We start from the raw sequence: 26,642 nt of genomic DNA, 5'->3' as shown, positions 1-26,642 counted from the left end.
GTACATGACGATCGTCGATCATGGACGACACAAGAAGTTCTAGATAATATAACTACATATATAAACCCGGAAACCCCTCATTTATTTAAAAGCATATTACATATTATTCATTACGTTAGTTCATTACTATATAAAATAAAAAAAAAACAATTTTTTTTTTTTTTTGACAAAAATTATATTTTAAATAAAAAATTTTAATTCAAAGTTATATTATTATATATTTATTTTTTATGTGTATAAATTTCAATTAAATATATTTTTCTATATTTATCGTTAAATATTTAAAAAAAAACTGTAGGGCCCCTAGTAGCTGTGGTGTAGCACATTCTATCTCCCCTAACAAAAAAAAATCCGAGCTTTTCACTACATTAAACATTTAGACGTCTTTCTTTCTTTTACATTCTACTTATTATATAATATAATATTAAATCTTGATTGGTGGTACTTGGCGTTCTTACGATTAATAATAGATATTGGCAATAATTGTAGTGGGCCGCTGATCGCTGTAGAAACGATTGTGTAAAGCTCGAATTAAGATATACTTATAATCTGTATATCTTAATTCGTGGTGCAAAACTGCAAAGTGCAACCGTACCACTTAACCACTCATCAATAATTATTTATTATGATAATTTGATGATATGAATTACTCGATACCGGTATCTACATCGGGGACACTACTTGGTTATTCAAAAAGCCGACACAGTGGCCTTGAGGTTCTCGGTGATTACGTCTTCTACACACTACCCAATGACGATCAAAATACGAGCACAGCTGACAGATTAGCATATCACCACCACAATATGTAGTAAATAATTATCATTTTCTAAAACAGTTATTAGCATATATAAGTAGAAGACGATTAATTACAACGAAATTGATTGCTGAAAAAGTGGAACCATTCATAACGAGATAAAATACAAACATTTGCTTTATCGTTTGCTGTAAGAAACTCGTTCACAACCAAAGTGTTCAACCTCCGGAGAGTTCGTTCGTAACATCAGTGCTTAATCTCCAGAAATCGTTTTATCACAAAGAGTGTCGCTTTCATAATTTATATTATCACATCATCGCAACATCGCCGTCATAAACTCAAACTACCTTAAGCTTATTTCGCTTACACACATGTAACGTTCCGCATTTCATCTTGGACATATTGGTGCTCGTCAACCCATTAAAGTTTAAGCTTTGTTGTACAAAACATTTCCAAAATGAATATAACAAGAGCAGCGAAATCAGGTTTACGACCCTGTGGAAGTAAGTGAACGTATTACATTTTTATAAATTTGAACAATGTATAATATTTTGTAAGCCCCTTCAGGAAATATAAAATTTAATAACTATAATTTTCAAATAGCGCACCATTCTATTCAAGGTCGACATAGTTGTCAAACTGATGTTTCCCCCTAATTTTATTTAATATTTAAAATTGGATATCTATCGAAATCCTAGAAATTAATTAAGTCTCTTGACTCTTATAATTAGATTTGATAAATTTGACTACCTATTAGCTATGTCTCAATGAATCGTCTAGGTCAAACATTTAGTAAAAGAAGATGGCTTTATTTTATTTTTTCCTTTATGCATTATTATTATTTATTTTTACATTGATTTGATTATAATTACTTGTTGAAATATTTTTTATTTTTTTTTATGTTTTTAATCAACAGTAAAAGGTAAGATATAAAATATAGTATAATTTGAAAATTACTTAGGTATCTACAAATTTAATTAACTTATTAGGATAATACGTAACTCCAATATGTATATTATTAAATTAATCTATAGACATGCACAATTTAATAATATTAATTTTTTAATAAAGATTGAAAATTAATAATACCTAATCTTAAAGAAATTTTGTGTTGTTAACTATTTTTGTACATTGAACATTATACTACTATAATATACCTATTGTAATTTATAATGGATATTTAATTTAATATTATATAAGTGGGTAAGAAAATAATTTTGTACCTATTGGACTAAATGTGTATTGGTTTTTATCATAAACAAAAGTTATTTAAGTATCAATGTATTACTTTTATTAAATTTGTATAACATAAGTTAATTAATAATATAATATAGTATATATTTGATTTTATACCTATAATGTGTTTACCTAAATTAAGTATTTATGATAACTTATTTTTACCTAATGTACCTATAATAAAATAAGCTAAACTAAAGATTATATTTTGTTTATATTTTTAATTTATACTTTTTTTAAACTAAATCATAGTAAATTTAGTTTTTAGTTTAAGTAAATACCTATCAAGTAACAAAATAAACCTATTAGGTACATATTTCAATTAGGGCCCTATTTAAATTTAAAATTATTATTTTTAATCCATTTTTATTAGTTCAAGGTCAATATAGGTCAAAATTAAATTAGCGTGATTCATTATTTTATATAAATGAGTACTATAGGTAATCTAATCTATATCCAATAACTATACCTATTTAATTAAATAACATGCAAATTGAAGTTTAATAAATTACCTAGTTTTGTATTGATTACAATATTGTTTCTATATTTTTTTCAGATTTGTACAAATTTTACAATAACAAACATTTTGGTGCTGCTTGCTTGAATCCACAACCATGTTCATTTTCAAACAATTTCTTTTACTCAAATGTTGCCTCAAATCAACATATTCCAATATCTCGTTTGATAACAAAACTAGAATTTTCTAATCCCCATATTCGAAAATTATCTTGTACATCATCGTTATTATCTGAAAAACCATCCTCTAAAATTGAAGAAACTGTGAATGCAGTCAAAGAAAAAGCCCAAAAAGAAGCTGATGGAAAAGAAATTGTTGCAATCAAACCTACAAAAACAATAAAACAAAAAGTTATAGATGAAGTGATGCACTATTATCATGGTTTTAAACTTTTGGGTCTCAATGCAAAAATTTCCTTTAAGTTGGCTCTTAAAAAAATAAGAGGTCAGGATTTGACAAGAAGAGAACATAACTTAGTAAGCTTGTTAAGATAATTGGTATTCTTGTCATTTGTGGTCTATCACAAACTTGTTGTCTATCTCATACTTTTTATACTTAATTAAAATATGAAGAAATTTATAAATGTAAAATACTAGGATATTTAATAATACATAATTATAAAAATAATTCAACAATACACGTCACAATCTAATCCTAAAATTACATAAGGTACCTAAAGAAAAACTATTGTTAAAACATATGTATTACAATGTTTTAAGAAGAATGAAAGCTAAAAAATACTATTATTTTTATTATTTAAAATAGGTACAATATAATTTAATGCACATTAAAAAATATTTAAATGTGTTACAACATAAACTAAACTGTAACTGATTATTTCATATGTTTATGCCTATAGTTATGGTTATTACTAGACCCAGGCCTATTGTAGTATTATATTATTAATATAAAAGTTACTTTGTTAAGATAAAGCTCAATCGTCGCTGTCATTAAATAATTGGCATAAATGTGTGGTTGATAACAGGTGTGCAGTAGATCACATATAATAAATAGAAACATGCATTGTAGATGATGAGTGTTTGGTAGACTGCATACAACAAAAATACCAAATAATTTTATAAATATTAATTACCAAAAAAATTATTGATCGTTTTTTTTTTTTTACTTAATTGTTTCAGTTTGTCGAAACTGTTGCTGATCTTTTCCGATTATTACCTTTTTCTGTGTTTATTATTGTTCCATTCCTTGAATTTACCTTGCCTATTTTTATTAAGATTTTTCCTGGTATGTTACCTACTACATTTCAAACAAAGGATGATAAGGTTAGTTACATGAATATTTTTTATCTCATACTAAACATTAATTTCATTTCTAACAATTTTAGGAAGCTAAACTCAAAAAGTCTCTTAAAGTGAAACTTGAAATGGCAAAATTCCTTCAAGAAACATTAGACAATATGTCTGTATCTGGTAAAGGACACACATGTGAATCAGCACAAGAATTTGCAGATTTTTTTGCTAAAGTAACTTACCAACTTCTTATGTTTTTAATTGTTTGTATATCTTAACATTTAATAACATTTTAGGTAAGGCAAGAAGGTACTGTTATATCAGCTGATGAAATACTTAAATTTTCTAAACTATTCAAAGACGAAATTACCCTTGACTCACTTCCTCGACCCCAGTTGGTAGCTCTTTGTCGAGTACTTGAATTACGACCCATTGGAACTTCAAACTTCTTAAGATTTCAACTGACACTTAAGCTACGTTCATTATCTATTGATGATAAGGTAAATACCAACTAATTTTAAATTAAATTATTTATTAATTTGTTAATTTTAAATTTTAAGATGATCCAAAAAGAAGGTGTTGATTTACTGACCCTGAGCGAACTGCAACAAGCGTGTAAGTCTCGTGGTATGCGTGCTTATGGTCTTACAGAAAAACGCCTTAAGCAACAGCTTAATCAATGGCTAGATCTATCATTAAATGAAAAAGTTCCTCCTTCGTTGCTTCTTCTCTCTAGAGCTTTTAGCTTCACAGAAAATATCCCAACTAGTGATTTATTAAAGAAGGCTATTTCTGCATTGCCTAATTCTGTTGGAGTATCAACTGAAGCTGATCTAGGAGAACGTGATGGAGTTATAGATAATAAGGCTAAATTGGAAGCAATTAAGGAAGAAGAACGTAAGGTGAAAGAAGAAATTGAAGAATGCATGGAAGAAAAGAAAAAAGAATTAGAAGATGCTAAAAAGAAACCTAAAGAGCAACCTATTATAGTTAAGGAAAATTTAGTTGATACAGCACCTATTTTAACAGACACCACTGGAATTAAAAAAGAAGTAAGTCCTTACATAATACTTTTTGCTTTGATTGTTATTAACTCTATTATTTTTTATAGGAAGTAACATCAACAGATTTAAAAACATTGGAAAACGCTATCGAGAATTTGAGTTCCGAACAAAAAACACTTATTGTTGAAAAAGAAGAAATCAAAGAATTGAAGGATGAACTTAAAGATTACCAAGAAGTTAGTAAAATATAATGAATTAGAGATATTATAATTAATGTGCTTTATTTATTATATTAAATGTTATCATTTATTCTAGGATATAAATGACCTTCAAGAAGTAATGAAAACTGAGAAAAAAGAACGAGTTAGAGAATCCAAAGCAGCTAAGCGATTATTTAAGAAGGTCAATAATATGATAAAGAATATGGATCAAGTGGTTGATAAATTGGAAACAAAAGAAAAAGAAATCAAAAAAGATATTGAAACTAAAGAATTAGTTGATGAAAAAACTACTAAAGAAAGGTAAACATTTGACTATTCCAATTTTTTTTTCGATTTTATGTATTATGTTTTTTTTTTTTTTAGTGAATTAATCAATATTGATGAGCTTATTGGAGCTGTACGTAAATTACAAAACATACCTGATGAATTCAAACTACAACAGATAAGTGAAGTTCTTAGTAAAATTGATGACGATCATGATGGTTCAATAAGATTAGATACTGTATTAAAAGTAAGAAATAAAAATTATAACATCAGTTAATTTTCTCAAAATGTCTATTTATAACATGTGTACTATTTTAGGTATTGGAGTTAATTGGTACTGAAAATGTTAAACTATCTACTAAAGAAATGGATATGATAACACAATTAGTTATCAAAGAAGAAGAAATGGAAACTATAGAAAAAATGAACAAAGTACAACAATTGGAAAAAGATGATGTAGCACAAACAGCAACCCCCAAAGTAACTACATCTGAAACAATTCCAAAAATAACTGTGACACCAATCATTGATTCAAAAATTGTCTCCGATACAAAAATACCACCATTGCCACCAACAAATATAACAAAATCAGATGAAACTAAAAAACTATAAGTCAATACAATAATAGCCGATACAATAGGCTTTCATAAATTCAAACAATCTTTCATCATTCAAAAATGAATAAAAATTTTTAAAAATGTGATACTGCAATACATTTCCACAATTTATGTGACTAATGTGTTAATTCTTCCTTACAAGTTAGTTTGTATGTACAGTTTTTAGTTCAGGACAATTTATTTAATGTTAAAGAAAATTGTCTCCTGGTTGGTCGTTTCTTTTTGTTAAGTGCTATATTATACTGTTATTTGTTTAAAAATAATAATATTGTGGAATTCAAGTTCATATTTTTTATTATTTGTATCTATTTTTCTTTAAAATAATACCTTCATTATTCAAAATTCCTCTATATAAAGCTTATAGAATTCTTCACTAAAATAGTAAAATTAAATATATTTTACCATGATATGTAAGACTGTTTTAAACTATTTATTTACACTTGAATTTTTATTAATAAATATATTTAAAAGAGTATATTATTTGTGTCTCATAGCATACAATATTTAAAAATATATATTTACTAGAATTATACAAGTGACATATTTTACACTTGTAAATAAAAAAAAAAATTGAAGAAAATTTAGTGATAATAACTTATGAAATTACACTTGAACAAATAAGTATATAATATTTGGGTATGTACTCAAATAATCAAATATTTAAGCAAAATTGGAATGTCTTAATGGTTTAATTGTGAGAATTAAAATCAGCTAATCAGTCAGTTAACAAAATTATACCTATTTTTATTAAAATAATTGTTAGAAGAAATCTATTAATAAATACATATTCAATATTTGTATTATTGATTGGTTGATAATTAATTAATTTTGCTGTACCATTGAATGAATATTATGCAGACTGGGATATTTTCTAAAACAACGATTTACTACATTTCAATCATATTGAGACTAAAATATTTCTAATTTTTGGTTTTTACTTAAATTACCTGCATTGGCTATTGATTATACCTAAATTGGTTTTTTCCAATATTTCGATTTTTAAGATGGATATTTGTATGTAAAATATCAGCGTTTAAAAAGGTTCAAAAATCTTTCAAAAAAAAAAAAGTGTAGGTACTCTAAATAAAGATAGTGGTACCTAATGTTCCCATTGTTCAAGATCATAAAATGTATTTTATTCCGCTGAACGCAAATTGTCAATGTTGTACGTTTTTAAGACGATGTGAGTGTTGCATGTTCATCATATTGATTTAATTTAAAAAATCTACTGAAAACTAACCAATGCTTAAAATCTTTACGCCATTATAAATCATTGGCTAATACGATCGTATGTAGGTACGCCTGTCATCGAACATACGAGAGCCACAGAGCCAAATGATGAATAAGTGTCACCGACCACACCAATCCCTATGATTGCATGTAGGTATCTTAGATTATAATATGTTCCAATGACGTGGCGAAGGCTAACTTTTGAGGCATGTACTATACATTGTACATAAACTAAAATCGTGACGTCTACTATCCATCAAGTTGGTCAAATACTTGAATGCTTCAGACTTAATTCAATTAATTACAAATTAATTTTTGGATACATTATATGTTGACTTTTAATCTGTTTGAGTTCCATGCAATTTTTGTAGTCTGAATACGAGCGATTGTGTGCAACAGAATTTTAAGACAAATAATTCAAATTAATTATTATATTATTAGTTACCATTAGTTATTACACTATTTTATAGTTTAAATAAAAGAGACGGCTTAAGGTGTAAATGATGCAAACTCCAAAAACGCATTTTAAAAAATTGATATTTTAAAGAAATAACTTCCATAATAATGATTTGCGCAAATTTTTTTGCATCAATATTCTTATATCGTTGAAAGACGTTTTAATAAAAAATATTGAAAAATTGCGTAGTAGATAAACTGCAATTTTTCCGAAAATTGCATTCAAGATTTTTCGTAAGATTTAAGATTTTCTACCTATAATAATAGAAAAAGTTTATTGGAAACTCGGAAACATATTTACGCACATTTAAAGTTAATAATATTTGAACAAAAAGTACTTCGGAACATGCATGGAATACATTTCAGCCGAGAAATAAATATTTATAACAAAGGTTAACAATAAAAAAAAAAAACCACAGACATTTTAAGCAAAATAAAAGAATAAACATTCTGCTAGATTGTAGGGCAGTAGAGCTTATCAGAAATAAACAGCTAGAGCAATTTGAACACACTTGAAAGCATATAGCCAATTAATAAAAAAAAGTACTCAAGTTGTCTATATATATATACCTATATAAAAATGGGTCTACCCATTAATTTATCTATTTCTTTTAATTAGTTCAGATTTTTATTTTTATATAATACTCGCATGGCGTCGCGAATAAAAAGAATTGTATTATTGTAAGTCAAATATCCTTTAAATTTTCATTTTTTTATTAAACATAAACATGTATTGAATGAAAAAATATTATATTTCCTATGGTGTCAATAGGAAAATTGAATTTTATTGCTAATTGTTATCTTTTAATATATTAATTAATCTATATGTAGCACGTAAATTAGCGTTCGTATTAATAATAATTAATAGGTAAAAAGTGGAAAAAAATTTTTAAGTTATGCAAAAATTGGGCAACTGATACCTAATGTTGTTTGGCACTCTAAACATTTTTAAATCATATTAAATTTCTACTGCGCCAGAGAGCTTTCAATAGGCAGCGGTTAAATAGCAATATATCCTATTATCCTACGTCTATGAGGCACAACTTGTATTAATCAAGTTATACGAATACATTATACACATTTAACACATATATAGGTAAACCTTACTCGGTTAATCGTCTATCCCACAGTGAAAACCGCATCGAAATCCATTCAACCGTTTCGGAGTTTATGCCGACCAAAAAAAAAAAGCGACTTCGTTTTATACTAGGTATAATATTATATTGATTTAATTCTTTTGAACGTGCATGTGTCACTGAACTCTTTGACGACTGAACAGTGAACATATTTTGATTAAATTGGTTGAATGTTTGATTGGATTCCTGAATGGCAATAATATTGGACCCACCAAGTGACTCTGCCATCGGGCTTTAGGAATTTTTGACATGGATATGTCTTAAATAGTTAAATAACACTTATGTGAATCTTACTAATCTTAGACGCATAGGATCCACTCATCCGATCGTCATACGAATTTTTAAACGAAAGAGCACATTACGAAGCATATTTTAAGCATAGTATTATGGATCCAAATTTGGTCCACAGATTATTGACTAATAAAATATAAAATTTTAGTGAGCTATCTGTCCAATGAAATAAAATTTAAATTTAATACAAAACATGGTAAAACATATTTGTCCTTCACGAAGTTGAGTTAAATACAACTAGAAAAATAAAATTTTCAATATTGTATTAACTCTATGAAAAAAAAACAAACAATTTTTTAGTAAACTATTAACTGATAGAAAACTGCAAGATTCAACAATATATTATACAGCATTGTAACACCGTGTGTTCGTTCGAGCTGGGATAGTTTTAAGCCCATTTTCAATTCTTTAATTTATTATTTTATGATTAATAATAAAATTATTAATTTTCAAAATAATCAGCAAATACACACAATATATAATATATTATATATATTTCATATTTTATATAGGTATTATTCTTAAACAATTATTCAAATTCGTCATAAAATTGTTACCTATATTGCAAATCAATCGTAGACAGGAATTTTCATTGGGGGGATGGAATATATATACCCCAAAAAACTAGCTAATTTTCGTAAAATAAATTTTTTTTTCTATTATTGATATAATGTATAAAGTATATAGATAATATGTGTATAAAATGGTCATGGGGGATTCATTCCCCTCATATCACCTGCGCCTATGCCCATGTTGTAGCCTATATACTTTTTCTTACTGTATTATAATTTATTGTTGTTATATTTATATATTTTTTACATCACTTGTATTAAGTATTAACTACTAAATGTTTATTGTTTACAACAAAAATGTTGTCTATACAACATTACCTATATAATTTATACCTACCATTTTATGATACATTTAAAAAATTTAATAAAACCACTTTTACAATATTAAATAAATAATAGTTATAGGTAGCTTATTAACTAGGTATTATATAGGTACCAATACATAAACACAAAATACAATATAATATAATATATTATATTTATACAGGGTTACCAAGCACGTTCATCTCCCTTTTCTTCAATGATGCAGTTATTTAACTCTGTGTTTTTATGTTTTTAGGATATGGGACTTAGGTATATATTACTATAATAATGTGTTTGGAGAATATGGATTCTATTATTTGAACATTTTAGTAATTAAAATCAAACTATCAACATTTTATAATTTCTGAAAATTTTCCAAATATAATAAATAATATATTATATATATTTTATAAAAAAAAATGTTAGGGACTTTTATTCTTATTTTAAACATTTTAATAACTAAAAAATTACATTTTTGATTTTTAAATCAAAAAATAAATAAATAAATAAAAATATCCACTAATTTACAATACATATACCTACTGTAAAAAAGGAGATCTTATATTTTGAAAAATATAAACTTGTATTACCACAAGACATTCCCTAAGTGTAATATAAGAATTTGAAAATATATATTTTAAATATTCAAAGATCAGAATTTGAAGAAATTCATTATTAAAGGAAAAAATTAAGGTAAACATGATTGGGGAATCACCCTGTATCATACGCATATAATATTTCATCATATTATCGTAACTTCCGCTCAGTAATGTATATTTCAAATTTCAATCGATGATGGTAACTAGTAAGTTAGCCTTTAAGAGTGTTTATCAAGTGTAAACAAGCTTTTAATCTAATTATTCAGATCAGTGAATCGGGAAAAAGGGTAGTAACTGAAAAAAGGTATAACACCAGATATACGAGTATTCCATCGTGATGCGTAGAGAAAAAACGTTACTAGCATCCAAATAGTTCAACTTCGTAAACTATTAATGAGAAGCATATATAATACAACAATCATTATTTATATATTTATTAATACACAAATTGTAATTAATCAATTATCTTATTACGTATTTATACCTTATAAACATTGTTCATCATTATAATGTTTGCAGAAATTTAGAATTTATTCCTTTAGTGCTTATAGTTTAATTTTAATAAAATATATTATTATTTTAGATTTTTAGGTACCTACCTACATTGGCAATACATAAATCCATACTGAAATTAACGAAATGTGTGTGCCTTCAACAGAACGTGTCGGTCATAAGTGTTCTTCCGATAACGCGTACAGAAAAATCATGACTAAGTGTAAAACGATGTGGATTTTGGGTACTGTAGCGGCTTTACTTATTGTATCCATGGCATTGCAAAATTATACCGTCAACCAATATGTTCGTGCTATCTTAAAATTGACTGTGATGCAGGTAATACAACTATATAATAGTCAATAATATCTTAAAAATTGTCTTGCGGACACATCGGTATTTATACTATAGGTAATTTATATAATTTCTTATTAGATTAATGAAGCATTATAATTTATAAATGATTAGGTAGGTACTGGGTAGTTTGGAAAAAAGATACCAACATTTTACATTACTATAACTAGAATACTAGATCACGCGCATTTTTTAACCGAGTTCTGCTTGTATAATTTTTAAACAATTAATCGACGATTTAAATTTAATATCGCAACACATCAGTGTGATTCATAGTATAATATGTATAAACATGTCTTCTAATTGACTAATATTTTGTTTATTATAAATTATAAAAAAAAAATAATATATTTTGAATCGTAATTCAATAACATTTTACAGTCATTAAATTAAGAAATCACGAAACATTTTTATTATTTCATTAACATTAGATTTAAGATAATTTATAGTTCTCTTAAAAAGTTAAAACGAATACTATTTTAAAAAACTTGAATTATGATACCCAGTAACATTGATTAGGTATAAGAAAAATGAATGGCAGACAATTTCGCCCCGACTGTTTTTGGTGTAGTAGGACATTTCCCCCCCCCCCATTTTTTTTAAAAAAATTATTATTTAATAAGAAATTATTTTTTTTTCATAAATAAAATCAATTATACTATTATTACCTTTTAGGTATAGTAGATGTATACCTATTTTTGATTAATTCAAATACTTGAAACAATAAAATAGTAGTAATATTATACTTAAAAGATTGTCTAAATAAAAAATAATAGTACTAGCATACTGTAATATTCGCTAGTAGCATTGAAATCTAAAATTGTATCTAAAACCCAATCAATTGCTGGGTTGTCAAAAACTATCTTAATCATTTAATTTAGACTATTAGATAAGATTTTTCTACAATCTTATATCGTCATGAGCGAAGATTTTGTAATTTTGTATAAAAATTGTCAAAGCAGCTGTAGTGATTTAATAGTGGTTTAATGATTGTAACTCGTAATTCGTTAAGTGAAAAAAATTTAAAACAAAAATCATTTTTACGTTTTATTATACAATTTTTATTATATTAATGAAAAAAAAAAATGTAATTTATAATATAAATTTATAAAGTTAATTATAGTATAATTGATTATAATTATGAAAAATAAATTATATTTTATTAAATAATAAACTTAAAAAAAAATGAGAGGAAAATGTCCTACTACGCCAAAAACAGTCGGGGGAAATTGTTTGGTTACCAAGAAAAATATCATTGATGTAAATATTGATTTCAATGTAGGTACCTACCTATTTTTAATGTAATAAGTTATTGGTTTTAAACCATTTTTTTGACAATTTAAGGATTAATTTTTATTAATTCAATGTTATAATAATTATGCGTAGAAATTAAGATATTTTTCATTATTTCTAAGTCAGATGAATATGAAATACAGTATTTTTTTTTTATTTTAAAGAAAATATTTTTAAAATTATTCAGTTATCTTTGTAATTATGAAATTTGTCATCAATTTTAAGAAAATAATAAATCAGTGAAATGAAATCATAGTAATCAAAACCGTATTTTTCCTGAGTGTGGGGGATTAATCTACATCTACTAATTTTGTCTCTATTTAATTTATCAAATACTTTTATGTTTTATATTGTATAAATTTATTTGTAGGAATTTAAAACAAATACTCAGTATTTATAATAATTATTATTTATTTAAAACCTTTACAGTTAATAGACCTGAACAATTTCAAAAATTTACTTCACGATTCATGTTTAGTGTATAAAAAAATCCCAGAACGCGAGCTTAGTGAATCGGAATGTTATGTAAGTCAAAATAATAATAATAATAATAAAACTATAGTGTACACACAAACATTTTAAGTATCTTGACACCTGCTATCTACACCTATAAATAGGTAAATTATTAATTATTGTATACACACAATACACATAGCCATAAAGATATATAATTTGTGCTAATCAAGTGTATAATAATGTTTGTTCATTTATTTAGTCATGTGAAAGTATCGATCGAGTGGATGTTGTTTTCAAACCTGAAGACGTTTTAGAATCGTACGCAGATCTCAATTGGCCTGTTGCGTTCCAAAGCAATGTTAAAACCAATGTCACTGTTGAAGACATAGCGCTTGTAGGTATTATCATTTTAGTTTGCTGCTTGTAATGAGAAAATTCCTATAATATTATATCAATTGTGTTTTGTTTATCAAGACTTTTTTAATCGGAGATCTCTTACCTTGCGATTATGAATCCAACTTAAAGATCGATCCTTTACGAGCAATCGAAATGAAGTATGGATGGTTTATGCATTGGTTAGTATAGTTAGTCATTTAATATCAACCTAAATTGCCCGTAGTCCATAATGCTCGCGTTACTTGAACTAATTATAAAAAATAATTACTAATCTTGTTATATTATTTGGATATTGTAACGAAGCAGTGGGGAATTAATGGTAACAATAAAAAACTTAGGTATAGAGTTGGATCCTTTTTTTTACTTTAGATGCCTACCGTAGTACTTATACCTACTAGACCCACTCAATTACAAATATTTTTTTGTTTAATGAAACCCTCCGTTAAGAAAAATAACAAAGTAAAATTGTAAACTCCGCCAGTGAAAAAAAAAATCAGGGAACCTAACTTGAGATTAATATATGTTATACAATTGTAATAAAAATTTATTTTACTTATTAATAACAAATATATACTATTTATTATAAGAATATTATATGAATAATAATTACGCTTAATATCTAAAAGTCAGTTATCTAGTTATTTAAAATATAAAAATTATTTTATAGATAATATTATATCAAAAAAATAAAAAGATAATTGGCTGAACACATATAATAATATGTAATATTATTGTAATTTGAATTATCTACATAATTAAATAAATAATAAATAATAGTAATAATCATAAACTATGTAAGTATGCCATGTCATATTATTTTGAACTGTGAACTAAAAATTAAAACGATACAATCATTTTTAAGTACCTATTATTAATAAATAAATCAATTTTACGCATTAAGCTAATATAAATTTTAGTAATTTCATCGTACATAATGTGAAAAAGCCTTAATAGGTATGGACGGATTTTCCATAAGCCCATTATTGACAAGAAAATAAAACTAGTGAGTGGTGGAGTTTACATTAAATGTTTTTATTACGTACCTTTATATCTAACCGGTATCTGTATTCTGACGCAGTTTACAATACCACACTAGTTAAGTCACAGATTGGTTTGTATGATAAAGTGAATTCTGATTTGTTTTTGTTTGTATACGTAATTTAATCGTCGTAATTTTGACGAACATCAACTATTAGACTACGACAATTTTCATTCAAAAATGAGACTTTAAAAAAAATGAATTTAAATTGTCCAACTGTCTCGAATTGAACTAGCCGCGTCCGAATGACGCGACTCAGTGTACTTATCAGTCTTATCATACATATACGTTACCTATCTACTTTAAATAACCCAGGACCCATTTGTGTTCACTGAACAATTTTACACCTCGATTATTTTCCTATTATTGTTTTCAAGGAGAAATTGTGATGACGTCCAAGGAAAAATTATGCGAGCTTTATACAGGCCGGATTCATTTTTAAGCATTTCTTCCGAAACTTGGACAATTATGTCGTTCAAGTATAAAACCTACCATTATAAACAAGTATAATAATAATTAACAATTAAAATGGCAGCTGTATCCACATGCTCTTCATATCAAATACATTTCTATTTAGATCAATATGTACTATAATAGCAGAGTGGCGGTATCACAGATAAGTGGGACATTTAATTATCGATTGGTGCCTAAAAACACCTGTACAAAAATATGTAATCATTTGGATGGACGTTTAGAAACTTACCATACCCGTAAGTATTCCTGTATAGTTTATAATAATCCATATTAATAATCATTGATGAACTGTTTTGTTTGTTGTGCAGTGGTTTTCAACAATTTTATTTGGGATTTTCAGTATCTACCGTTGAACAATTCTTCCAATAGCATAGCTATTATTTATTACTTAGATTAAAAATCAAATAGACCTACTTTAGTCAAAAAGCTTAAAATATTTAAATTTTTATTTATATTATCGAATATGCATTATTTACAAAAAATAGTATTTTATGAAATTATTATATTTGTAAAGTAGTTAAAAAATTAAAAACTATACAGCTACCTATTCATTATAATTTTTCGGTATTCTTAAATTTTTAACGAATTTAAAACACAAATAGACAATAAAAGTCGTTCTGCAGTATAACGCGTATAGTAACTACTAACAGTACTATAACAACAAATCTTAGTATAATATTGTGTAGTATCTATACTTACGAGTTACGACAGTGCGTATAATACGAGTATGTACCTACTCAAATCAAAACACATCTCATCATATTATGTGCAGTAGGTACACTATTGTGTATTATATTTTTCAATTCAGTAGGTACCAATGAAATTAATGTCATTTATATTTCTAAGCCTTTATAGTTCAAAATTCTGTCTTATAACTACGGATATAGGTAAATAGAACGACATATATCTTACATAAATCGTGATGAGAAATAATAATTAACGTGAGAATAAATACCTACTCATCATACATTATATTATATTATTACTTCACGTTATAGTACCTACACGTAGTACACGAATCGTCTTCCATACGTTATATTTATCTTACGGTACCTACCTAATTTAAATGCATGGTTAGGTGCAGTTATGATATACCGATATGGTCATTTATGAAGAAAATACTGTTGTCTGTTAATAATGTTATTATAGTTTTTGAACACAAACAAAATGAATTCAGTCACGATTGAAATTCCCTACTATCATTTTGTTAAACTAATTCAAATGTGTTAAATATAGTTTACCCGTTATTTGTAGAGAGTATATACTGACTATTTAATTAATATTTCCAGTACATATTATTAACTCATATTTGGACTTTGTGATCGAATAAGTTGTTTCGAAACTTAAAGAACGTTATTAAATAATAATATATGATATAAAGGTAAATTTACAGTTTACACAAATGCCTATCGATACTATCCTGATAATTTTTTTTTTTTTAAATAAATCAATTTTAGTATGAACATTGCAATTATATTAAATTGTAGGTCAACACTTAAAAACCAGAAATCATATGGTCAGATGATAAGTGGGAAGTGTCAAGAAACATATTGGTATCCGATAAACTTTCTCATGTGACTCTATATTATAACGACAGCCCTGTCACTGATGTGGTAGACATATGGTAATTAGTATTAAACAACCGATGGAGTGTAGTCGATTCACTATGAAAACGCAGTAAATATGAATTTGAAATTGCGCTGATAGATAGATACCTAAAATTCTGTATAGGAAATATACATTAGCACATAATATAAGTCATAATTATAAATAATATCAAATATTGAAATAGTTCAACACAATTTTTTTTTTATATTTTTAATAAATCAAACCCTACAACCTATCTAATATCTTTATGTTAACATTCAATAGCGTATATAAAAATTTTTTACAATTTATTTATAAAGAAAATTTACAATCTGTACCTATACACAATACATAATACAATATTACAATAAGCTAACAATTAAAGTACTAGACTTAGAAAACGTTTGGAAATGGAGCATTTATGGACAATATTACTACCAATTACATAGTAATAAAATTTTGTATTCATTTTTATTATTAATATTTTATAATTAAAACGATTTAACGATTTTTTATATAATATATTAATAGACATTTTTAATTGATATTTTAATTAAATAAATGTACCTACGTATGGTTAATAATTTGAAAAAAAAATTATCAGTAAATTAATACATTAAATGCAGATTGTATTATTATAGTAAATATATAATACATATGTTAATATAGGTTATAGTATTACATTCATAAATCTAATTAAATTGTTCGTTTGGGGCACAGATTCGTAGTTTTTAGGTTATAAACGTAAAATTGTTTTGCAAGTTCAGATTATATAGGCTTAGGAATGATATACAAGTCCTGATGGTATAACTTCAAATATTATGTTCGTAATATATTATTAGGTAGGTATATAATATAATATATTGACAGCCGAGAGCGTTGTGGCCGTCGGATATAGATTGCAGTATCGACACGCGCGAGCGTGGCGAATAATAATATTAATTGTTCAACGTCTGTTCTTAGGACCGGACACACATATACATATATATCACAATTTTTATTGACTACCGCAATGTATAAGGTGTTTACAACTGTGCGTAGATATTTTTTAGCTGGTCCTATATACGCGCCAAGCAGTACAAGAGAGAGGGAATACAGTTAGTGGAGACGATATACAACGAATAGACTGCCAGAAACTACAGATACCTGTATGTATACGTAGGTAACTAAGTAAGTAGGTATAGCTGGCGCATATGACTGCGTCTAGAAACGGATCAGGAAATGTGTTCGCGTTTAGTCGTGACCGAGCTTAACTATTACGAAGTACTCATCGTTACCTATATATTACTACATACCTAATGTAGCCGCGATACCACATATGCGTGTACATAGTTGTTGATACTTATTATTTTTTTTATCTTCCCCACAAAATCTCGTGTCCGAGTTAACACGAATTATATTTAATTTTACAGTGTGGTCCTATTCCTGTATAATAAGCGTATAATAAGTAAATATAGCTACCAGGTGAGTGATGAACAGACGTTTTTACTAAAATGTAATTTTTGTAATTTAAATTTTTGTACCTATTATAGTGAAACGTGTTTTAATTATTTCTATTCATATTGAAATAAAATTACTATTTATTATTATTTTTTTTTTTTATATTATAATCTATTTTTTTTTTTTATTTAACGAATAAAATCGAAAATAATTTATCCATTTAAAGAGTTACTTTGATAACTACTATATAAAATTTAATATATTTTAAAGTATTTATTTTGGATTGAAATACTATAATATTTTCCTATATGACCCTCCATGAGCTAGTAAACAAATTAAAAGCACTATTGTTAATAATTTATTATTAAAATTATTTATAAATTGCTAAAATGTACGAATAAATGATATTATTATCTATAATATCAACGATAGGTAAGCAAGTGCATGATGCACGTAGTATTGTACCATTGATCATTGTACAGGATCATACTTGATTTTAATTTTTTGTAATATTGTTAAACTCGTTAATATAGTATCTATAAATATCAACCATAAGTATATATATATTTGTAATTGAAAATAGTAATGTATTCATTCAATACCTTAAAAATATGTATTCAATCGCATTTCATTCAAAAATGTTGTATGGATAATACAACATTAATTGTTATTTGAGAATGTTTCATCGTATATCTATAACCTATGGTCGATCAGTAATTTTTATCCAACATTACTCCTCGGAAGATTTTTCCCTTGGCATTTTTGTTCTGCAATTCATATGAACAATTTCTATCCATAATTTATTTTGATAAGCATGTCACTTTACGTCATTTTTTTACACAGTACCTATGATAAACTTATAATGTGAGGAATCTTACATTAAATATTCAACCTTACAGGTGTTTAAAATTTAAATTAAACAAATAAAATAAAAATGAATAAAATAATGAATAAATATGATATTGAAAACGAATTTGAAAGTTTTAACACGTTTACTTTAGATTCAACGAACAACTTTTTCAATTAAATTATCAGAATAAGCTTAATAATTATTAGTGTTGTTGAATAACCGAAATATATATGACAATTTTAAAGTTAAATATTAATAATAAGTGAATGTACAAATTTGTTTGACAATTGTTAGTAGGATTTAAACAAGACAAGATTAGGAATTTAAACTTGTTTTCAATATCCGTAACACGTAACTAGATCGATCGACGATCAGTATTCAGAATGAAAATGAATCTTTTTATCATAAAAAATAGTCTGTTTCGAATACCTTCAAATGTTATTTTTTAAATGCCCTAAATCCTAATACCACACAGATGGTAAATATATTAATCTCAAAGCAATAAGTCGAGTGTAACCATTTACTATTACCATAGTCCCATAAGTAACAATATTATGTGCTTGTATTTTTTTTTATTAAACTGAAAACTTCACACTATCGCAAATTACTTCCGAAACGTGACTTTAGCTTAATCCCTAGTTTAAGTTCCAAAAAAATACTATAGCCTATAGAGGAGGAGGATTTAAATATTCAATAGTATATAGATGAATCAAGACTGTTGCATCGGGACTTTGCCTTCAGATCTCCAAAAAATGTATCAATGTAAACATTTTTAACAGAAACATCACATGTCATATACTTGCCTACACAGTAATTATTTGCTATTATACATATTTAATATTTTAATGTATAATTTATCATTAAATACTTATAGTTATAACATAATAAATATTAGGTATAGGTACTGCTTTAAGTAATCATTCTTTGTTAATTTAAAATAGGTTATTAATTTATCAGTATAGGTACTCTAGTCTTATTTGTATTGTGTTTGTGTATTTGTTCCGACAGCTTAATACTAGTCATCTATGTCTGATTGTTTTAAGTCGTATAATTCTGAGATTAAGTTGGAGGTAAAAATCATATTTTTCAATAATATTATTAATCAAAATTCTTTTTGTTATAAAATAAAAAAAAATTACATATCATATTATAATTAATAAGATGACCAACTTAAAAATATTGTTAATTAGGTAGATAAATACTACAAACATTCTTTTTCTATTTTCCATACCATAAATATCATGCATGGCTTAAGAAAAAATATTTTTTTTTAAACTGATTGTCCATCTTATTGTAACTATAAAACGACTTAAATTTATTAGGTACCTACATAAACCGTTTAACTTTCTAGCGCATAACAATAACGTGTCAATGCTTTCATGTAAAATTACACGTTTTAACTTAAATCAAATTAAAAACCGATTTAATTTAACGATACATAATAATGTGCAATTATTTACTGTGATTTATATACCAATTTCATACGTAGTTAAACATAAAATATCGTACAGATAGCTTATACAGATACCACAATTTGTATTATTATAGTTTCACACTTTGATGTCAAGTGCTGTCCCTACTATCCCTACATAGATAGTAATTATAGTAATTAGTAGACTAATATATTATTATATAATAATATTTACTATTTGTATATCGATATAATAAGATACTATGAATGGAAGTAGTGTAAGGTGAGCTAAAATATTTATTATTAGGGAAGAGTCGTTTTCATTGTCTTTTGAAAACTATTTTTGTTTCAGTATGTTTCTTGAAAACGCTGATTAATTTGTACAATTGTACAATATATATGTGTAATATAATTATACTTTAATTAGACAACTATAAATTATATGATATAATAAAAGCTATTAAAAATAAAAAATACTTTTAATCAGTTTTTCACGGTTTGTTTTTCTCTAAAAAATATAACTATGCTATAAATCTACGAGCATTTAAGAGAACAATTGAAATAATCATTTAAATGTAGGCGTATATTATTTGCTCGTTTATCACTTGTAGATAGGCCTGTGGAAATTTGATACTCTAAATGGCCTAAAATAGTGGTTTTTAACCAGGGGATCGCGATACCGGGGATCATCAAGAATAATATGGACAAAATTTTATTCAATATCTTTACAATAACATGCCATTTTAAATTGTTCGTAATTCGTATCGTATAGGTACGTATATTTGGACAATTTCAGCCGCAAATGTTGATAACAGTCATTTCCTACCTAGGTGTTATTTGGATAGTACGCATGTATTCTGTGTTTTCAGCTCTTATAATAATAAAAAATAAATATCCGACGAAATTAAAGGTAGAATCAGACTTAAGAGTAGAAGTCTCTAAATATAAAACCTAATATGGAATCAATGATATTAAAAGTTCAAGCTCAAGTTTCCATTAGCACGTGATTAACAATTTAAATTTTATTTGTGAATTTTTTATATTTTATCAATTTAATAATACGTTTTAAAATAATGCTATATAATATGTATAACTTCGCTGGCTATAGAAAAATTATTAAGGTTCAAATAATACTCAGCACAGCCCCCGCAACAATCGAATTATTAATATTCATAAAAATAGTACATTTCTACTAAAAATATAAATCAATAATTATTATTTATTTTATCTATTATTTTAATTTTAAGCACACTTCTATACATTTTCTATAATCTATAATGGCTAGGATGCATTTTTATTAAAAAAAAGAAAAAGAAATACCAAATTTTTAATAATAAATTTTAAAATTAAAATAACACCAATAACTATCAAAATCATTCATACATTTCTTGTATAATACCTAATACATATTTTCACAATATTATTATAGATACATTTTTATTAATTAAAAACTACCAGCTAAAAATGAAATATGTTATTAGTCCACATCAACATAATAATTAATATACTATACACTATACATACTAAACTTACCTATTTATACAAGTATATGGACATTACATTACCTACATAGATACACGGACATTCGGTGACATACATAATAATATATATTATAATATATAGATATAAAATAATACAAGTATATAGACACAAAATATAATATATATAATTATCGATTTTGTGTGCGATAAATTTTTTTTTCGTGTATAATGTATACCTATTGACTAATATAATTATCATTTCTAAATTATCATGTGTACTGAATAATATTGAATGTCATAAATATTGATACGTCTAACGTTTTCAGTTACAATCAACGCCGCTGTATTATTTCAAGGGAAATCGATTTGTAAATATTTTATATTATATTGTTTTCGTAAAAATAGCCGTGATTAAAAAATAGCGTATTGTTTACGATTTGAATCGATGTTTAGGATCCGGTATAACGAGCCCGTCGGCTATTGCCTATTACAGCGGGCTGCGTACGAATCGCGAACGATACAGAACCACTTCATCCGATCATTCGATTGCTATTATTCTGGCGAGAAAACTCTGTATATTCAGGTCTATGATATTCCCCGAAAAGAAACTTTGTCCAACACACATTTACATATATATACAATATACATATGAATTATAGACAATTATCATGATAATCATTAATCAATAATACACGATATTTTGTGTACAATATATTATAATAGACATAGGCGCTTTCAGAGGTCCCCAATCATTTGCTTTAAACATATTATTATATACGCGTCGCTCATCTGCATTGCATGAATGTCGGATGCAACGATGACCATTGTTCGGCGTGATGTTTGATTAATGAATGACTGTCACCACGTGACGTACAATATATTATAATATATATAGATATAAAATAATACAAGTATATAGACACAAAATATAATATATATAATTATCGATTTTGTGTGCGATAAATTTTTTTTTCGTGTATAATGTATACCTATTGACTAATATAATTATCATTTCTAAATTATCATGTGTACTGAATAATATTGAATGTCATAAATATTGATACGTCTAACGTTTTCAGTTACAATCAACGCCGCTGTATTATTTCAAGGGAAATCGATTTGTAAATATTTTATATTATATTGTTTTCGTAAAAATAGCCGTGATTAAAAAATAGCGTATTGTTTACGATTTGAATCGATGTTTAGGATCCGGTATAACGAGCCCGTCGGCTATTGACTATTACAGCGGGCTGCGTACGAATCGCGAACGATACAGAACCACTTCATCCGATCATTCGATTGCTATTATTCTGGCGAGAAAACTCTGTATATTCAGGTCTATGATATTCCCCGAAAAGAAACTTTGTCCAACACACATTTACATATATATACAATATACATATGAATTATAGACAATTATCATGATAATCATTAATCAATAATACACGATATTTTGTGTACAATATATTATAATAGACATAGGCGCTTTCAGAGGTCCCCAATCATTTGCTTTAAACATATTATTATATACGCGTCGCTCATCTGCATTGCATGAATGTCGGATGCAACGATGACCATTGTTCGGCGTGATGTTTGATTAATGAATGACTGTCACCACGTGACGTACAATATTATTATAATATTACATTGTTCTATAGATAATAGATCATCAATGAGACGGCGACGAACGCGTTATTTAAATAAATCGAAACTTTTAAAAGAAGAACTCTTGTCGTCTGTTGATCACTGGACTACAGGGGTGTTGAGAAAATAATATTAATGCTAATAAGTATATAATATGTGACGCAGTTGCATTGTGTAGTCTTAATAATACAATAAATTATTGTACCATATTTATATACGTAACATTAGAGTATTAGACTTAGACACTTATAAATAGGTACCGACCGCTTCATTAACTATAATTACTGAGCGATTCGACGAGCATGCTAACCCCCTTTTTTATTAATAATTCAGTTACTCAACATTTTATTTATAAAAATTTTATACAGACTTAAAGACCACAATTTACAATTTTTGTGATTTTTTGGTACTAATTAAAATATATAGGTAAATTATAAGTATAAGAAAAAAATGAGGGCAAGCATACATGGTGAATCACCCTGTATATAATATTATATTGTATTCATATATACGCATGGTATATAATGTACCTAATATATAGGTAATAAAATGTCGTTAGAAAGTCAAGGACGCGGTGATCTGGACTATCGGAGACCAGTTTTAGGAGGTTCCGTTACTTTATTTTCCATTCTGACATCCATCGTCTATAGGTGCCGTAATAATACCGACAAACGACAGTTAGTACCTATGATATATTAAACACAATACAATTAATAATAACAATGTCTATCGTTGATGTGTTATATTAATGATAAAATGTTTCTCGATTTCTCACGATTTTACAATCAAATTTAAAACGATAAACTGATCGTTATCTCTATAAAGTCTATACGCTATACTTTTAGTCTAAAATCACTTTATATAGTTCTCCCGAGTTCTCGATCTATAATAGTTATGCGTTAATAACTAGGAAATAATAATTCTAAAATACATTCCGTTTCATTCACTTACAAATTACAACTATAGTTCTATAATACACCTAAATAATTAGGTACATTACTGAATACAGTAAACATAAGTAGGTACTATACGCTCTATACCTATGTTATATAATATAAGCTTTAAAATTTTTTAAACATACTTATCGACTATCGTTTAAACTTTACAACGAATTGCCACTTTCTGCAACCCCGTTATAAATACTCTCTTTATGTGGAGGTTTATGAAAAATAAAATAATCTAGTAAAAGTATTAACAATCTAAATTAACATATCCTCAACCCTGTAGATTATTTAATTATACATTCATACATCATTACACTATAATAGATATAAAAGGGTTATAGTTAAATAGTTAATAAAGATTTAGGTACCTACAGCTTACCTAGGTTTATAAGTACACATGTAGTGCATAAGTGTAGGTATTTGATAGGTAGTAATTACTACCTAGTTAGTAATTTCTAATTTGTTTATACGATTAATATATTTATAAAATTAAAAACTTAAATTCAAAAATACAGCTTTTAGTGCATTTATAGCATTTATATAGTACACATATGCAGACACTTTCGCTTTTCATAATTCTTATATTTTATAGTTTTCAGACGTGACGTGATGTGAAATACCAAAAGATATTATTACTGTCCAATCGATATTTTCTACCACGGAAACGTAAAATGACATTGCTACGTCACTTGATGTTAGCCCTATGCCTAGCTTTATTTTGTATGATAGAAGTGAGTATATCTGTCGTTTGCATACTAAATGAAACAGAGAAAATAGATCAATTACTATGAATTTTTGTATTTCTGTGTACAATTCTTTAGTGGACAAGTGGTTCGAAGTTGAAGAAACAGAAGGAGACAACAATGATGAAGTTTATCAAGTTACTATTCTATAGGCTGATTTACGGTTTCGCCAATATGATCGGCATGGGAGAAGCGGCTGAAGAATTCGGCGACGGAGTGTTAGCTCCTCAGGACAGCGATTATCGACAAGAAGACGCAGAAGACGATTATTACAACGATAATAAAAACGATGATTATTACAATTACGACGAATATTGATGTCAAAACCGTTGCTTATAATATTAATAAAATATTAAAAAGTGTCTAATTAATAATAATATTACTATACTCCATTCAAGTTTAATTAACTCACTTTTGAGCATTCTTATTGAGCTTACAACCATACATAAGTGATGATGTGATACTTTTAATACACTTCATTGTACCTTGTCAGTTGTCACGCAAAATTTTCTATGTTATACGTTTGTAAAATGGAGATACTGTATAGAATAACGCCTTCTTAGTGTTTGCAATTTTTGTTCAAAAAATTATTTACCGATAATTATATTGTTGCAATACATGAGTTAGGTAATATTATTACTAATTATAAATTTTTATAAAATATACCTATGTGTATGTGTGTGTGTACCTAAGTGTGTATAGTACTTAGCTACTTTATATTTCATATTTTATATTTGTATACAAAATAAAGTATAGCATAACTGCATATTTTGGCAAGTTATCTATAGTTTAAGGGTTCGCAGAATTTTAGATTTAGTTGTTCTCAGATACAATAACTAAAAATAATTCAATTTATTTATGGTGCTTGTATATAGTGAAGTAGACATATATTTTGTCAGTTTCTTCTATTTTCTATATAGATACATTGGAAACTGTAACATCTAAAAGTCTAACCGTATAAAAATAAATTAAATGAGAAATGTATCTGTAGGTTTCATATTAGATACATCTGAATTTTTAATTTAATATTTATCGACTGCAGTGATTGCTATTTACATGTGTTTTATACGTAGCTATGTTTATTTTGTAATAAATCGTTTGCAGAAATGTAATTGAGTGCTGAAAAAAATGTATTTACAAATTTAAAGATACTTATTGACTGATTTCTATTTATCAATCTGTTCCCTAATACATAACGTCATAAACCATTATGTATTATCTATTGTATACTATAATATAATTTATTATACTATAGGTACCTATCTAGTATCTACGTAAAATGTAATTTATTTTTGTAATAATACAATTTTAATTTTTTAAATAAAGTTATATATTCAGACATTGATAATTTAGTTTAATTATGTTGGTATATAATATGTATCTACTATTAACATAAGTTCATTTTATATAAACCCTTTTTCCCTACCCATCGGCCATCACACACACACTAAACTGAATAATCAATATCCAAAAACCATTATATGAATTTTATTTTACAATCACATTTTATGATGGCTATGTACATAGGTATCTTGAAGATTAAAATTAAATATGAATCTAAAAAAAAGTTCATTAAAATGAATAGATT

At 26.4% G+C, this 26,642-nt stretch overlaps 3 protein-coding genes and 1 long non-coding RNA gene across 6 annotated transcripts; 3 read left to right on the top strand and 1 right to left on the bottom strand.

Moving 5' to 3' along the window:
- The first annotated feature begins 830 nt into the window (after positions 1–830).
- LOC114119457 (mitochondrial proton/calcium exchanger protein-like) lies at positions 831–6,144 on the top strand. The gene is made up of 10 exons (XM_027981016.2): positions 831–1,257; positions 2,547–2,983; positions 3,647–3,790; positions 3,853–3,990; positions 4,054–4,257; positions 4,318–4,809; positions 4,869–4,997; positions 5,077–5,282; positions 5,346–5,493; positions 5,565–6,144. The coding sequence occupies exons 1-10, from the start codon at positions 1,212–1,214 to the stop codon at positions 5,856–5,858; spliced, it is 2,238 nt and encodes a 745-aa protein (XP_027836817.2). The 5' UTR covers positions 831–1,211; the 3' UTR covers positions 5,859–6,144.
- A 4,639-nt stretch (positions 6,145–10,783) lies between these two features.
- Positions 10,784–15,501, top strand: LOC114119583 (uncharacterized). The gene is made up of 8 exons (XM_027981180.2): positions 10,784–10,900; positions 11,034–11,281; positions 13,019–13,114; positions 13,305–13,439; positions 13,520–13,620; positions 14,858–14,984; positions 15,058–15,190; positions 15,263–15,501. The coding sequence occupies exons 2-8, from the start codon at positions 11,090–11,092 to the stop codon at positions 15,349–15,351; spliced, it is 873 nt and encodes a 290-aa protein (XP_027836981.1). The 5' UTR covers positions 10,784–10,900; positions 11,034–11,089; the 3' UTR covers positions 15,352–15,501.
- On the bottom strand, positions 13,335–14,851 carry LOC126549951 (uncharacterized). Its single transcript, XR_007603922.1, has 3 exons — positions 14,485–14,851; positions 13,545–13,688; positions 13,335–13,483 (listed from the first exon to the last, which is right to left on the bottom strand). It is a non-coding gene; the product is annotated as an uncharacterized LOC126549951 (long non-coding RNA).
- Positions 15,502–17,704: 2,203 nt separating the features above from the next.
- LOC114120101 (uncharacterized) lies at positions 17,705–25,719 on the top strand. 3 transcript variants are annotated; one of them, XM_027981921.2, is made up of 3 exons: positions 17,705–18,005; positions 24,911–25,042; positions 25,133–25,719. In XM_027981921.2, exons 2-3 carry the CDS (start codon positions 24,983–24,985, stop codon positions 25,370–25,372), a joined length of 300 nt encoding a protein of 99 aa, XP_027837722.1. In that variant the 5' UTR covers positions 17,705–18,005; positions 24,911–24,982; the 3' UTR covers positions 25,373–25,719. The 3 variants fall into 3 exon arrangements, with proteins under 3 accessions (XP_027837722.1, XP_027837706.1, XP_027837715.1); XM_027981905.2 differs by having other exon boundaries at positions 17,708–18,005; positions 24,904–25,042; XM_027981914.2 differs by lacking the exon at positions 17,705–18,005 and adding an exon at positions 19,526–19,641 and having other exon boundaries at positions 24,904–25,042.
- Positions 25,720–26,642: the final 923 nt, after the last annotated feature.

The sequence above is a fragment of the Aphis gossypii genome, chromosome 2 (genome assembly GCF_020184175.1).
Source record: "Aphis gossypii isolate Hap1 chromosome 2, ASM2018417v2, whole genome shotgun sequence".
Lineage (NCBI taxonomy): Eukaryota > Metazoa > Arthropoda > Insecta > Hemiptera > Aphididae > Aphis > Aphis gossypii.
Note: the sequence above shows the minus strand (reverse complement) of the source record. Positions and strands in the feature narration are given on the sequence as shown.